The 16,478-nt window shown below is 40.9% G+C and overlaps 1 protein-coding gene across 1 annotated transcript in view; it reads left to right on the forward strand.

The window, feature by feature from the left end:
- Nucleotides 1-1,444: 1,444 nt before the first annotated feature.
- EHHADH (enoyl-CoA hydratase and 3-hydroxyacyl CoA dehydrogenase) overlaps nucleotides 1,445-16,478 on the forward strand; it is a 47,339-nt gene continuing 32,305 nt past the window's right edge. Inside the window, exons 1-3 of the mRNA XM_002915670.4 lie at nucleotides 1,445-1,672; nucleotides 6,866-6,969; nucleotides 13,633-13,805. Of these exons, the coding sequence (XP_002915716.1) occupies nucleotides 1,599-1,672; nucleotides 6,866-6,969; nucleotides 13,633-13,805 (351 nt within the window). The 5' untranslated portion in view covers nucleotides 1,445-1,598. The remainder of the gene's footprint in view (nucleotides 1,673-6,865; nucleotides 6,970-13,632; nucleotides 13,806-16,478) is intronic.

Here is a 16,478-nt window from a genome sequence, read left to right on the forward strand (position 1 = left end):
AACCAACTGAGCCACCAGGCGCCCCTGAATTGCACACTTAATTTTTTTTTTTAAAGATTTTATTTATTTATTTGACAGAGATAGAGACAGCCAGCGAGAGAGGGAACACAAGCAGGGCGAGTGGGAAAGGAAGAAGCAGGCTCATAGCAGAGGAGCCTCGATCCCACAACACCGGGATCACGCCCTGAGCCGAAGGCAGACGCTTAACCGCTGTGCCACCCAGGCGCCCCTGCACACTTTAAAAGGATAAATGGGATGGTGTGTTAGATCTCAATTTAAAAATTCATTATCCTTTAAAAAAGACTATATCACTTGAAATTTTCAGAGGCATCAGAGATTGATATTGCCTGTAGAAGTTGGGTTTTGTCCACTGGATTGTTTGTGATTGGGAGGCCACTAGAAATGAGGGCTGTCCTTGCTAGACTGGCTGTCCCTGATGGGTTGGATACCTTCAGACTGCTGCTTGTTCCCAGGACCTCAAAGCAATCCTACTTTCCTAGGACTTGGAACCTGTTTTTATTTCCAAGAGGTCAAAGAGTATGAAAATAGTCCCTAATCCTAGCTGAGATTTGCGAAACATCAGTGAACGAAATCATTCCGTTTTTTTGTCTTGTTTTCCTCTGAAACTTCCAGACTGCCTTAGGACCACGTGATGGACTGTGAGGGCCACCAGGGGCTGATGGCATCTAGAAAAACCTTGTTTCAGTGGTGCACTTTTGGAGGGAAGGGGCTGGGCCTGGTTTATCTTTAGTCTCCCGCCCAGGCCTAGCACATAATAGCTGCTCAATTCATGGATGAATGAAATATTAGAAATCACAATCCTTAGGAATGACAGAAGAAGAGAGGGTTTTTTTTTTTCCTTTTGTCTATTTTGTATTTATATGAGATGCCAAATGTTAACTAAACTTATTGGGGCAATCATTTCCCAATCTATGTGTGTTATTATGCTGTACACATTTAACTTATATAGTGATGTATGTCCATTATATCTCAACAACACTGGGGATATTTTTTTAAAAAGAAAAAAGAAGGTTGGGGCAGACAAGATACCCATACATTTCACTAGGTTTTGTGTTATAGTAAGACAGATAAAATTACTGTTCTGTAAGTGGTTGGTACCATACCGGTGAAATTCATCGTGCGTTTATTTTATGTTCCAAGCGCGTGTCCTATCACCTAATCGGTAAGACCCCAGGTATCTATCTCTGTTAAGAAGGCTCTTGAAGATGAACACTGATGACTGCTCTACCAAGTTAGTGAACCCAGAAGTTGTCCAGCGAAGGCTGGGTTGCAAACTTCGACTTGCTGGCAATCACACCTATTTTCCACCGTCCCCCCGGATCTACGTGGTGATGGGAACCCACGCAAAGAGAGCACAAGCACCTGCGGAGCGCGGGGGCTGGGGCGGGGAGGAGGAGAAGCGTGTGGGAGGGACGGCGGCGGAGCCCGGGGCCTCGGGCGGCTGAGGGCGGTGGAAGGCGGCGCCGGGCTCGCATTGGTCAGCGGGCGCCCCTCCTCGCCGGGTTGGCCCAGCGCGTGGGGGAAAGCGGCATCGCCCAGCGCGGGGGAGCGGAGAAGACCTCCGCGACCGGGGAGACATGGCCGAGTACACGCGGCTGCGGAACAGCCTGGCGCTGATCCGCCTCCGAAACCCGCCGGTCAACGCCATCAGGTAACGGGCTCGGTGGCCCCCGGCCCCGGGGACGGCGCGCCCTTCCCGCCTGCCTGCTCTGAGGCTTTGACCCCCCTGCTGGTTTAAACGCAGGAAGACACTGGCCCAGATGGAACCGCGGCGCATGCCAGGGCCTTGTGCTTAAGTTAGCTTGGTTAACGTTCGCCGCGAACTCTAATCCCTGCTTCACTGGTGAGGAAACTGAGGCTCAGAGGCAGACGGAGGGCTATTAAGTGGGGGGTAGCTGGGCTCGAATCCGGGTTGGCCGTGCCAGCTTCGTGCTCAGCCCCTCTGCTCGCTACCAGCTTTGACTTCTCTGGTGTACGTTCTGTTCCAAAGGTGAACAATGCTGGCTAGACCTTGATCCCTCACTTCCCAACCTCAAGTCCAGGCCACCCTAACAATGTGTGACGGAAAGATTTAAAAATCTGATGAGAAGGTGGCTTCACATTTGTAAAAAAAAAAAAGAAAGAAAGAAAGAAAGAAAAAGAAAGAAGAAAGAAAGAAAAAGAATTAAAAAAAAAAAAGGCCCTCATTAATGCCAAGGCAGTGAAAACAGGTGAAATGTGGTGTGGCGCAGAAATGCAAAGTTCTCTCTCCTGATCTGTTCTAAACTCAAGGCCTTGGTGCTTCCGTGGAAGATATGTTTGGAGTAAGCCTGTTCAGTAGCATTTCCTGAAGAACGAGTGTGCAGTTTATCTTCTTTTACTTCGTCGTGAAGCGCCTTACTTATTAAACATTTCACAAAAATGTGTGAGGTGTACTTGCAGCCCTGCTTTCAAAACTGGTGGTTTTCTGTTTTTAATTTTTAAAATGTTTAATTATATAGGTTTGGTTCTTGCATATTTTTGTAAAAAGGATACTGATCCATCAGCCCAGGAAAGAACCACCCATCCTCAGAGAGTGGGATTAACAAATTATAATTTACAAAGATTATATAAAACGGCAAGAAAGGCCTTTGGTCAACGTTCTTATCACATAGGGCTGGAGCAAAAAAGAGACTGGAATGAGGAGGCCTGCTAATTTTAACTGAATTTTTACCTTAGTGTCATCAGATTTGATTTTATCATGAGTATTAATGTAATTCTTATCTTTAATATAAGTCATTGCATTTAATAATACAAAAAAAGTGCAGGAATAAAATCCTACAAGAATATGTCCACTTGCAATTCTCAGGAAAAAAAGCAAAATATCTGTTATTTTGGTTTTGATGAAGAAAAACAGAAGTGAAATGATTACATATCCATTTTGGACTTGTGTGTATTTTAGTTGGAGATACTAGATATTAGGACTGCGTCAGCCTCTGCTCATAACGGCAAACCATGCCCATCACTGAAATCGGGAAAAAAGTTTCACAGTCTTATACCCATAACTAGAAATATTTTCTCATAACAACTTTAAACGTTTCTCGTATTTAGCCTGCCCCTCTCCCCTTGCAAGAGACATGTTTGTCTCTACCTCATAATGTGCTGGTTATGCCCGGACCGTGCACTGGCTTTGCACAGGTGTTAGCTCCCTGTCATGGAAGTCCTTCCCAGCAGGCGCTGCTGCCTGGGGTTTATTTCAGCTTCATCAGGCTTTCTGTACTTGGGAATGCTTTCCCGTCCTTCCTTCTGTCTTCTTCTGAAGTTATATGCATACATTTTTTTAAGATTTTATTTTTGAGTAATTCGACACCCAATGTGGGGTTGGAACTTATGACCTCGAGATCAAGAATCGCATGCTCTACCGACTGAGCCAGCCAGGCACCCATTCTGAAGTTGTATTTTACATGGAGGTACATACCCCAGCATGTTCATCAAATTTAGGTTGCCTATTTTTTTCTTTTTTTTTAAAGATTTTTATTTTTAAGTAATCTCCACACCCAATGTGGGGCTTCAACCCAGGCATGCTCCCCCTATTTCTTTTCTTTATACTTTTCTTTCCTTCCTTTTCCCCTTGCTACTTGTGTATGGGAAATTATCTCTTCCTAGCTCACTGGTTCTTATTTGAATTTTTTTTTTTCCCAAACATATAGTTTAAATCCTTTGCTAGTTTAGCCACCAAGTTTCCTTCCATGAATGCAGCCCTCTTTATCAGTGTAGGATATGTCTCATTACTAGGCCTGTCTCTCAGACAATGGCTTTCATGCTTCCTGTGTTTTACACAGCAGCCTAATACACACACATACGCATACATAACTGAAAACAGTTTTGTGGAACAAAACCTTTCCTTATGGGGTGCCTGGGTGGCTCAGTCTGTCAGGCGTCCGACTCTTGATTTCAGCCCAGGTCTTGATCTGGGGGGGCAGGTTGTGACTTCAAGTCCTGCACTGGGCTCTGTGTTGGGAGTGGAGCCTACTAAAAAACAAACAACCAACCAAACCAAACAAAACCCTTACCCTTATATGTTATATAGTTTGTCATATTTTTTTTAAGATTTTATTTATTTATTTGACAGAGAGACAGCCAGCAAAAGAGGGAACACAAGCAGGGGGAGTGGGAGAGGAAGAAGCAGGCTGCCAGCAGAGGAGCCCGATGTGGGGCTCGATCCCAGGACCCTGGGATCATGCCCTGAGCCGAAGGCAGACGCTTAAGGACTGAGCCACCCAGGCGCCCCTAGTTTGTCATATTCTATTTTTTTCTTCTATTTCTCTAATTTAAAAAACTCTGGTCACAAGTTACAAACTTGATTTGATGACCTTTGGTTTTAAAAAAACTGTCACAGGAAAGACTTCCTAAAATCACGGAAGCTAACGAACTTTGGTCAGCCCCCATGAAAATGTGATCTTTACTCTAGAATCGATTTCTCCATACTTGGACAATATTAAGGGGAGAAAATAATTTCTTAACCCCTGTAAACTTATCATTGCTACAAGGCTGTGGGCCCTTTACTCAGCTTGAATCTAGTAAAGCTGTATCTGTTTACAACCATTTTCATTTCCCTTTGTTTGAGTTTTGCAAAATTAGCAGGACCATGAGAAATAAAACAGTAGAGTTTGGTTGAAATGGGGGAAGCCAGCCTCTTGTCCTCAGGAGCACGGATTTTGGCTACTTTTGCAGCCATTATTTATGCAGAGGAAATACTTGCCTTTTGGACTTGTGAGTATTCTGGATGGGTCCAAATCTCATTAGCAGATTTGGTTTCTCCTCTTCTTCTCCTTCTTCTCCTTCTTCTCCTTCCTCTTCCTCTTCTTCTCTCTTCCTCTTCCTCTTCTTCCTCTTCCTCCCCCTCCTCCTTCTTTTAAGATTTATTTATTTAGAGAGAGAGGGAGAGAGAGTGAGCAAGCACAGGGGGAGGGGCAGAGGGAGAGAGAGAATCTCAAGCAGACTCCCAACGTGGGGCCTCATGTAGGGCTGGATGTGGTGGGGGGACTGTGTGGGGGACTCAGTCCCATGACCCTGAGATCATGACCTGAGCTGAGATCAAGAGTTGATGCTTAACCAGCTGAGCCCAGGCACTCCTAGCAGATTTGGTTTCTAATTAAGCAGTCAAAGCCAAGAAGTTTGGTTTGGTTTCCTCTAGGTTAAATGATGAAAAGTAACTAGGTAAAAGGGAGTTAATATATACCAGTATCTCCTTTATTTCCCGAGGTTTTTAACTCATAGTTGCTGGTCTGAACAATCTGGCTTTTCTAGGAGTTTGTTGTGGTTGTGTGTGTGTGTGTTTAAGATTTTTTTTTTCACCCTGTATACTAGAACAGACCTTTTACCCAGAATGCTTAAAATTCCAGTACAAACTGATTGGATTCTGGTTCTGTCATTTTTCCTTTAAGCAATTCCTCATCACACTTCCCAGGTTCTCCTCCTTCACCATCCCCTGCCACTTACTGATCCTCTGCTTCTTGGCAAATTCTCTTCTCTTGATCTTTGTGACTTTGGCCTCCCTTGGTACTGAATTGCTCTGCTGAGCCTCTCCCACTTCTTCAGTGAGGGTGTATACCCCCAGCTCTCTTTTCCTTTGGCAGACTCATTCAATCCTGACTCTCTTCTGTAGATGACTCCCTCATCAATGAAACTTAGCAGTCTATTATATGTCTTTTCTTTCCCAGACCTTGCCTTTGCCTCCTTAGTTAGTATTAGGTTTGGCTGTCAGAGACAGAAAACTCAAGAGAGTAGCGGATTAAACAAGACAAGGTTGATTTCTTTCACAGCAGTGTCTTAGAATGGCATGACTGCTCCACAATCATCAGGGACCCCATCTATTTATCTCTTGCTCTGCCATCCTCAATACTCGGCTTCCACCTCTTGGTCCATGACGGCTGCCCATGATCTAGCCATCACATCCCCATTCCTGCCAGAAAAGGAACAGAGAAAAGCATACCCAATCCTTTAGGATTCTTGCCACAGTTGCTGCCATCCTATTGGTCAGAACTTAATGCCTTACACTGTCTTCCCTGCGTAGCAGGCTGGAAAATGCAGTCTTTACTTTAGGCAGTCATGTATCCAGCTAAAGACTAGATGCTTAATACTTGGAAGAAAGTGGGGAGGGTTGGATATTTGGGGTAACTTGAAGCCCTTGACACATCTCTTAGGTTGTTTCTTTTAGACAATTTCAGTTTTCTTATATTTTGCTAATATGACAAATTGTAAGTAAGTTCTTCTCTTTGTGAACGTCCACATCACTTTCTTTGTAATTTTATTACAGCACTTATCTTAGTGTGGTATTTTGTTGTTTCCTAGGATGTTGTAAACTCCTTTTCCTGTACATAGAGAATGTACAATAATATTTTAAAATTGATGAGCGCTGCTTCTAAGTGGTCAAAGTTATAGCAAAGTTCAGGAAAATACTATTTTTTAAGACGTTTATTTATTTATTTAGCTTCATGTTTAATTCACAGTTGACATATGTATTATATTTTTAAGATTTTTATTTATCTGAGACAGAGAAAATGAGTGAGAGAGAGAACATGAGTGGGGTGGAGGGGCAGAGGGTGAAGGAGAAGCAGACTCCCCACTGAGCAGGGAGCCTGACATGGGGCTCGATCCCAGCACCTTGGGATTATGACCTGAGCCTAAGGCAGACGCTTAGCCAACTGAGCCACCGAGGCGCCCCAACATATATATTATCAGTTGATTAAAGTAGCGAAAACTGAATAGTAAGTAACTAGGGTTTTTATCCATTGTGTGTTCCATTTTTCATTGTTAGAAAAGGAAAAAACTCTGAGATGGTAGAAATTAAATTCTAATGCCTCATGTATTTTTTTCCTTTTAGTGCGGCCGTAGTCCACGGAATAAAAGAGGGACTGCGGAAAGCTATAACAGACCATACAGTAAAAGCCATTGTGATTTGTGGAGCAGATGGCAAATTCTCTGCAGGTAACCAGTCTGTAACCCTCTCCCACTGTCTCCGGAAACCAGCCACAGACTGAGACCAATACTGCGTGAGCTGTCTCTGTGGGGTAATGCCTTAGAGTGGGTAAAGGATGTGGGAGAGTTGAGTGGGAATGAGGAACACTGTAGAGAGACAGAGTCACGAAAAGACCCAGAGAAGACTCTGACCTTACTCTCTTTTTTATTGGATTGGGTCTTTGGCGGACATTCAGTGCCAGGCTTGATGGGTGTTATACCTGCTAGTATACACTAACTAACACTAGCAGGTGTGTTGGTACAAACCTGCTCTGCATATTTCTCCACCCTATGTGAGCTTGGGCAAATCCCTGTAATCTCCGAAACCTCAATTTCTCTGTTTAGAAGGTAGATAGCTGGGGCGCCTGGGTAGCACAGTCGTTAAGCGGCTGCCTTCGGCTCAGGGCGTGAACCCAGCGTTGTGGGATCGAGCCCCACATCAGGCTCCTCCACTAGGAGCCTGCTTCTTCCTCTCCCACTCCCCCCTGCTTGTGTTCCCTCTCTCGCTGGCTGTCTCTGTCAAATAAATAAATAAAATCTTTAAAAAAAAAAAAAAAAAGAAGGTAGATAGTAGGGCCGCCTGGGTGGCTCAGTCGGTTAAGCGTCTGCCTTCGGCTCAGGTCATGATCCCGGGGTCCTGGGATGGAGCCCCAAGGCGGGCTCCCTGCTCAGTGGGGAGTCTGCTTGTCCCTCTTCCTCTTCCTCTCCCCCCCCCATGCTTGCTGTCTCATTCTGCTTGCCATCTCTCAAATAGATAAATAAAATCTTTAAAAAAACGAAAGTAGGTAATAATATCTATCTTAACAGGTTTCTGGGAAGTTGCATGAGATATATCTGAAAGTCCCTAGTGCAGTGCCTGCCTGCATCAGATGTTCAGTAAATGTTATTGTTTATTTCACACAGACTTGAAATGGAGTTCATTTTTCTCCTGAGGGTCACCCATCTCAGCGACCATGGCAATCTTTATTGGGTTCTTCAATGAAGATGCAAAAATATTGAATATGGCAAAAGAATCTGAAATGGAGATTCAGTGGTATTTGTGACAGTTTTTCTTCTTTTCCCAATTAAATATGTTTATGCTCTTTGACGAAAGTCATGTGAATGGGAGGGCCTATGTGATCTTACTGCAGCCAAGGGAATTTAGTGTATGTTAACTGAAACCCGAGAAGAGCCAGATATTGGAATCGTGACAATAAGGAAATGTAAAAATGTTAGTCATTATAATAATTGCCAACTACCTTGCCAGTTGTGTAGGTTATTTATTTATTAATAATGAAAATAGTATTTTTACATGTATTATATTTTAATCCTCAGTAAATCCAACCATCTCCATTTACGGATGAGAAGGATAAGCCTGAGAGATTAAAATACTGTGCCAAATGTTAACCAGTTATTAAATGGCCTACTTGTTGTTTGAACACTTGACGTCAGGAGTCCAAGATAGTGACTTTGTGGCATGGAGAGAGGGATCCCAATTATGGAGAACTTGATTATTTCTTTGTAAGAAAGGAGATAGAAAAGAGAGAGTGTAGTTAGAGCTCAAGGACAGGAGAAGTTATTCTCCTGGAAAAGCATTATGAGTTGTTAGACTTAATGGATTTATATAGAACAATGCACCCAACAAATGGAAGATATACATTCTTCTCAAAACTCAGCATTTACAAATTTGACCAGATACTGGACCACAAAGCTTCTCAATAAATTTCATTTGGAATACATTCTCTGACAACAGTGCAATTAAACTAGAAATCAGTAACAAAAATATAACTAGAATTAGAAATTAAAGTCACTTCTTAATAATCTCCGAGGCAAAACAGAAATCATAATAGAATTTAGAAAATATTTTGAACTCAATGATAGTGAAAATGCAACATGTATAACTTGAGGAATACAGCTAAAGCAAAACTTAGCAGGAGATTTATAACTGTAAAGGTATTTATCAGAAAGGAAAACGGACTGAAATATAACGAGCTAAGCATCTATATCAAGGAACTAACAAGACAAGCAGTGAAATAGACCCAATGAAGTAGAAGGAAGGGAATAATGAGGAGGAAAAATTAATGAGATAGAAACAAATGTGATTTAAGACTATGTCAAAAGTTAGTTCTTGGAAAGACTAGTAAAATTGACAAAGCTTTGGAGAGATTGATCAAGAAAAAAAGAGAAGGCACGATGTATATAAGGAATGGTGAATGGGGTATCACTGCAGATGCCATAACCATTAAAAAAGATAAATATTATGAAAAAATTTATTATAAATATATTTTTTATTATGAAAAAGATAAAATATTATGAAATATTATGGCTTACCAATATGACTCAAGAGGAAATTGAAAACCATTCAAGAAATTGAGCCAGTAATCAAAATCTCACAAAGTAAATTCCAGCCCCAGATGACTCTTGGCAAGCTCTAACTAAAAAGTCAAGGAAAATATTCTAATTTTACACAAATGTTTTAGGGAGTAAAAAAAGAGGGAACACTTCCCATATTAGTTTCCTAGGGCTACGGTAACAAATGACTTTAAGTAGGTGACTTAAAACAACAGAAGTCTGTTCTTTCATAGTTCTGGAGGGTAGAATTTCAAAATCAAGATACCTGCAAGGCCATTCTTACTCCAGAGGCTCTAGGGAAGAATCTTACCTTGCCTTCTGTGGTTGCTGGCAACCTTTGGTGTTTCCTGGCTTGCTGCTCTCTCACTACTGTCTCTGCCTCTCTCTTCCCATGGCCATCTCCCCTGTGTCCAGATTTCCTTGAGCTTATAACAGATCCACTCTTATCCAGTATGATCTTATTATAACTCAATTATATCTGCAAAGACCCTATTTCTAAATAAATAAGTTTCATAGGTTCAATCCAATACAATTTCCAATTCATTTTGTGAGGCTAGCATAACCTTGGTACAACAGCTGTCAAGGCCAGTATGAAAAAACAAAATTTGCGAATGAAATTTACAATGAAAAAAAAAAAAAAAAGCAAAATGAAAGGCCAGTTTCATCCATAAACCTAGATACAAAAAATCTTGAACAACATATTATGAAATTGAATCTAACAACATATAAAAAATGGAAGACATCACCTTTTTCCCAGAAATACCAGATTGGTTGAACATTAGAAGATTAATGTATTTCATCCTATTAAAAGATTGCAAGAGAAAAAAAACGTGATTTTTTTCAAGAAATGCAGAAAAAAATTTGATAACATTTGACATGTATTAAAAATAAAAACTGGTAAACTAGGTATAGAAAGAAAATGTCTTAATTCATTTTGGAAAACCTACAGCAAACATCAAATAAAATGGTAAATTGAAAGCTTCCCTTATGAGAAAGGAACAAGACGAGGCTAACTGCTATCACCATTTCTGTTTGACATTGTGTTCCAGGCCCTGGTCAGCCCAGTAAGCCCAGAAAAACAAATGGCAGGTATAGGGATTGGAAAGGAAGAAATGAAACTTCGTTATCCAGAAGATATGATAGGGTTTGCAGAAAAATCAAAATAATCTATTAGAAAATTGTTAGAATTAATATGAGAATTTTGCTGGATATACAATCAATATCCAAAAATTAATTGCATTTGTATATGCCAGAAAAAAACAATTAAAAAGTGAAATCACTGAACTCTTGTCTGTGCCTTGGTTTCTGTAAAATGGGATAATAATACTAACCTTACGCTGCAAGTAGAAGGATGTAAGTATAACGTTTAAGAATGCGGGCTATGGGGGCGCCTGTGTGGCTCAGTCATTAAGCATCTACCTTCGGCTCAGGGCGTGATCCCGGTGTTCTGGGATTAAGCCCCACATCAGGCTCCTCTGCTGGGAGCCTGCTTCTTCCTCTCCCACTCCCCCTGCTTGTGTTTCCTCTCTCGCTGGCTGTCTCTCTGTCAAATAAATAAATAAAATCTTAAAAAAAAAAAAAAAAAGAATGCAGGCTATGTAGTTAAACTGTCTGAGTTCAAATCCTTATTCTACCAGTGATTAACTGGGCATATGTTTGAACTAGCCACTTAACAACTCAAAGCCTCAACTTCCTGACCTGTGAAATGGGGATTGTTACACACTTAATCTAGGTGTTAAGAAAATTAAATAAGAGAGTATATGAAACTACTTAGCACAGTGCCCGATGTAAAGTAATTATCCAATATGTGCTAATTGCTGTTAGGATATGAAAATCGTTTAAATATAAAGTTACAGGATTGATAGGCCTGAAATGCAGGCTGAAATAGATCTTGTTTTTCTTAAGCCAAAAAGGAATCTAAATAATAACAATAATAATAACACTAGGTTAAAACGTGAATACGCTGGATTGGTAAGAAAAAAACAACGTTAGGTAAGGAGCAGGTAGAAACAAAAAGATGAATAGGCTCAATATGAAATACTCATATTTTAACTTTTTAACTTATACCAAGCTTAATGTATTTATTTATTTATTTACTTACTTACTTGGGTGCAAAAAGGTGGTCTCATTAAAGCACAGGGACAGGACCCATGGGCAGAAAGAACTGCTTTTTTTTTTTTTTTTAAGATTTTATTTATTTATTTGACAGAGAGAGAGAAAGAGCACAGAGGCAGGCAGAGGGAGAAGCAGCCTCCCTGCTGAGCAAGGAGCCCTCATGCAGGACTGGATCCCAGAGGCAGACACTTAACCAACTAAGCCACCCTAATGTTTTTAAAGAATAGATAATGCTATAGGGAAAATGCTCAGTATTTATAATGTTATGTGAGAAAAGGAAAATATTTAAAAAATGATGTTATAGAATGCTCTCAATATTGTTAAATATATATTATAGTAGACTTTCGTTTAATTCTCTTGTAAGTAATTTAAGATAAGTATTAAGGGGACGCCTGGGTAGCGCAGTCGTTAGGCGTCTGCCTTCGGCTCAGGGCATGATCCTGGCGTACTGGGATCGAGCCCCACATCAGGCTCCTACGCTGGGAGCCTGCTTTCTTCCTCTCCCACTCCCCCTGCTTGTGTTCCCTCTCTCACTGGCTGGCTATCTCTGTCAAATAAATAAATAAAAAATCTTAAAAAAAAAAAAAAAGAAACCATAGATGTTATTAAAAAAAAAACAGATAGGTGTTAAGATTAAAAGGCTAAATAAATAATTTACTGAAGATTACAAAGCCATTTACACATATGAATTGGGAAACAACTAAGAATTCACTAGAATATTGCATTGTTATCTCTGTGTGATGATTTTTTTTTAAAGATTTTATTTATTTATTTGACAGATAGAGACAGCCAGCGAGAGAGGGAACACAAGCAGGGGGAGTGGGAGAGGAAGAAGCAGGCTCACAGCAGAGGAGCCTGATGTGGGGCTCGATCCCAGAACGCCGGGAACGCCCTGAGCCGAAGGCAGACGCTTAACCGCTGTGCCACCCAGGCACCCCACTGTGTGATGATTTTTTAGGTGGTCTTTATGTTCTTTATTATTTTGTATATTTTTCAGATTTTCTGTAATGCACGTGTTGTTTTTTTTTTAAGATTTTATTTATTAGAGCAAGCACAAGCAGAGGGAGTGGCAGAGGGAGAGGGAGAAGTAGGCTTCCTACTGAGCAGGGAGCACAATTTGGATTTCGATTCCAGGACCCTGGGATCATGACCTGAGCCAAAGACAGATGTGTAACCAATTGAGCCACCCAGGTGCCCCACATGTATTATTTTTATGATTAGGAAAACCAATAAATGTTGTTACTTCTCTTGATCACAAAAAAATCTATTATGAAAACATAATTCCAAGCTGGTTGATGAACATATAACTCATAAATATGTGTGTTTCATGCTGAAGTTTTATGTTGTAATGACTTATGCTCTTAACAAAGATACGGGTCTAAATGGCTGTGAATAGGGTTGGTGAACAACACCATGCAAAAAAAATAGGAAGGGCTGGCTCAACCTCAGAATCTCTGTTCCCCTTCTTTGGGCTTTTTAATGTTTTGTTTTGTTTTGTTTTTTTAAGATTTTATGTGTTGATTTATTTGAGGGAGAGAATGCATGTGCGAGCAGGGGGAGGGGCAGAAGTGGAGGAAGAGGGAGAGGGAAAGAATCTCAAGCTGACTCTGCTGAGTGTGGAGCCCTACCCGGGACTTGATCTCACAATCCTGAGGTCATGACCCAAGCCAAAACCAAGAGTCAGGCCTTCAACCAACCAAGTCACCCAGGTGCCCCTGAGCTTTTTAATTTTTTAAAATATTTTTAAAGATTTTATTTATTTATTTTAGAGAGAGAAAGAGAGAGCACACAAATGGGAGAGGGAGAGAGAATCTCAAGCTGACTCCCCGCTGAGCATGGAGCCTGATGTGGGGCTCGATCCCAGGACCCTGAGATCATGACCTGAGCTGAAACCAAAAGTCAGACACTTAACTGACTATGCCACCTAGAAACCCCTTAATTTTTTTAAAGGGTGAGTGGCTGCCTATCATATGGAAAACTAGATTTTAGACAATTACAGGATTCCTGATAAAGATTTGGGGATTTTCTCTCATATTGTTCTACATTTTCCAGGCTGTTTTTTCTTCACTGTGTGTCCAACCAAACGATGAAATGTTTCATGGGCCCTGAGAGTGATCTGTTACCTTATTGTTATATAACAGAACCCAAGTCTTTCTCAGCTCTCTTTTTCCTTGTCTGTGTCCTTAGGTGCTGATATCCACAACTTCAGTGCACCTGGAAAACCTGGCTTGGTATTGGGACATGTAGTAGATGAAATACAGAGAAATGAGAAGCCCACCGTGGCAGCTATTCAAGGCCTGGCTTTAGGAGGGGGACTGGAGCTGGCCCTGGGCTGTCACTATAGGATTGCTCACGCAGAGGTAACAGCTAAAGCTCCATTAGGGGCTTCGTGTGGGGGACTTTAAGGCAAATTCTAAATGCTGTGTAAGCCCCAGAGGTGATCGTTTTAAAGGGTCAGGTCACTGGCTGGCAACTCATATATTTTTAACACTGGTTTTTCAGCTGCTACGTACCAGCACCGGGATAGTAGTTGTTGAAATATGTCCATTCTCATGGGTATTAGCCTGAGCCCTGTGACTGTTCCTTTGCTTCCCCTAACCCTATCCCTTGGGTCTCCCCATGATCCACCACCTAAAGGGGAACTCCTGGGTCTGTACTGGGCCCCCAGGACCTTGCTCCAGTAGTATGACTCAGGTCAGGCTCCTCAGAGCCATGCTTGTGCAGTGTGAGCTATGAAATATTTTGCCTATCATCCTGAGTATGTGTACTTTTTAAAATTTTATTTCCTATCTCAAAGGTTCCAGTTTTGTGGTCCCTCATAATTATCAGTACCTATGAAGACAATTTCCTGTTCAAAAATAGCACAAAACTATACATCATTTGTTTCCGTAAACAGATTTAATTTGGGCTCTTGGGTTTGTAGATGAGGTCTATGATACCAGTCTTACAATGGTGACAGTTTTGTAAGTAACATATTTTTCTAAGGATAGAGATAATATTGATCATTGTAATAGACTAGAAAATACAGGAAACTATAAAGATATAGACTAAAATCACCCATAAACTTACAGTTCAGAAATAACCACTATTAGCATTCTATTTTGTTTTCTTCTGGACTTTTTCCTAATTAATATTTTTTTCTTACAGCTTTTTTTTTTTTTGCTATCTTTTTAAAAAATATATTTATTTATCTTAGAGCACACATGTGCATGCATGTGTGCACGAGTCAGGGGAGGGTCAGAGAGAGAGAATCTTCAAGCAGACTCCTCACTGAGCTCAGAGCTCAGGCTCGATCTCACAACCCATGAGATCATGACGAGCCCAAACCAAGAGTCGGACACTGAACTGACTTAGCCACTCAGGCGCCCCTAATTTGCCTTCATTTTCAAAAGCTAGTTTTGCCAGGTACAGAGTCCTTGTTTGACACGTTCTTTCTTTCAGTGCTTTGAATATGTCATCCCACTGCCTTTTGGCCTCCATGGTTTCTGATGAGAAATTTGCTGTTAATCTTACTGTAAATAGTCTTTAAAAATATCATTTTAAATAAATTGCTGCATAATTTTGTCTTATAGATATACCATAATTATTTCACTATTTCCTCAGGGCATTTTAATTTTTATAAAGGCTTATGAATAAAGACATATATCATAAGTGCTCCTTTTTCTGTGTCCCTATTATATGCCTTCTGCACACTGAGTGCAGATCTAAGTTATGAGCAATAGTAAGTCATGGAATGGGGATGAACAGTGGTGGAAAAAGTCATGACTGACTGTTAGGAAAGCCTTGTGTGGTTGAGGCTCAAAAATTTATTTTGGAGCTGTAGGCATCACAATGTGGGTACATGACAGTCTGCTTTAAAGTACTCTCCTCCCATCCTGTACCTGGAAGATGACTAACAGAGCTTTAGCCACTTTTTTTTTTTTTTTTAACAGAGGGCATGTGTATGTGTGCAGGATGTGGGGGGGTGGCAGGCGGTGCAGACAGAGGGAGAGGGAAAGAGAATCCCAAGCAGGCTCCACGCTTAGCACGAGCCCAATGCAGGGCTCGATCTTGCAACCCTGAGACCATGATCTGAACCGAAATCAAGAGCCAGACACTCAACTGACAGAGGCACCCAGATGCCTCGAGCTTTAGCCACTGTTAAATAGCCAGGAGAGGCATGTGGTAAAGGATTCAAGCTCACTGTCTTGTCTGGACAGAGGTGGTTGCCTGATTATTTTTCCATAGTAGCTTTATTAAAATATAATTCAAATACCATATAATGCACTAATTTAAATTATACAGTTGAATGGTATATTAGCATATTCACAGAGTTGTGTAACCATTACCACAGTTAATTTTAGAACACTTTATTATCCCAAAAAGAAAATTTGTAACCGAAGGAGTAACCTACCATCTGTCCTCTCCCCAGTCCTAGGCAACCACTAGTCTACTTTCAGTCTCTATGGGTTTGCCCATTCTAGACATTTCATATGAATGGAATCATACAATATGTTGTCCTTTATGACCGGTTTCTATCACTGAGCATAATGTTTTCCAGGTTCACCCATGTAGCCACTATCAGTACTTCGTTCCTTTCTATGGCCTAATAATATTCCCCTGTATGGATAAACCACATTTTCTTCTTCCATTCATCAATTGATGGACATTTGAGTTGTTTCCATTTTCTTGGCTTTTGTGAATAATGATGCTATGAAAATTCATGAACCATTTTTGTGTGTGTGTGGATATGTTTTCTTTTCTTTTGGGCATATATCCAGGAGTGGAATTGCTGGGTCATATGGTGACTCTATGTTTAACCTTTCAGGAACCGCTAAATTGTTTGCCAAAGTGACTGTACCATTTTATATTTCCACTAACAATATATGAGGGTTTTGTATTCTCTACCTTCTCTCGAACACTTGTTATTGTCTGTCTTTTTATAATACTCATCCTACTGGATGTGAAGTAGTATCTTGTGGTTTTGATTTGCATTTTCCTGATGGCTAACGATATTGAACATCTCTTCATGTGCTTACTGGCCATTTTGTATC

This window comes from Ailuropoda melanoleuca, chromosome 1 (assembly GCF_002007445.2).
Source record: "Ailuropoda melanoleuca isolate Jingjing chromosome 1, ASM200744v2, whole genome shotgun sequence".
Lineage (NCBI taxonomy): Eukaryota > Metazoa > Chordata > Mammalia > Carnivora > Ursidae > Ailuropoda > Ailuropoda melanoleuca.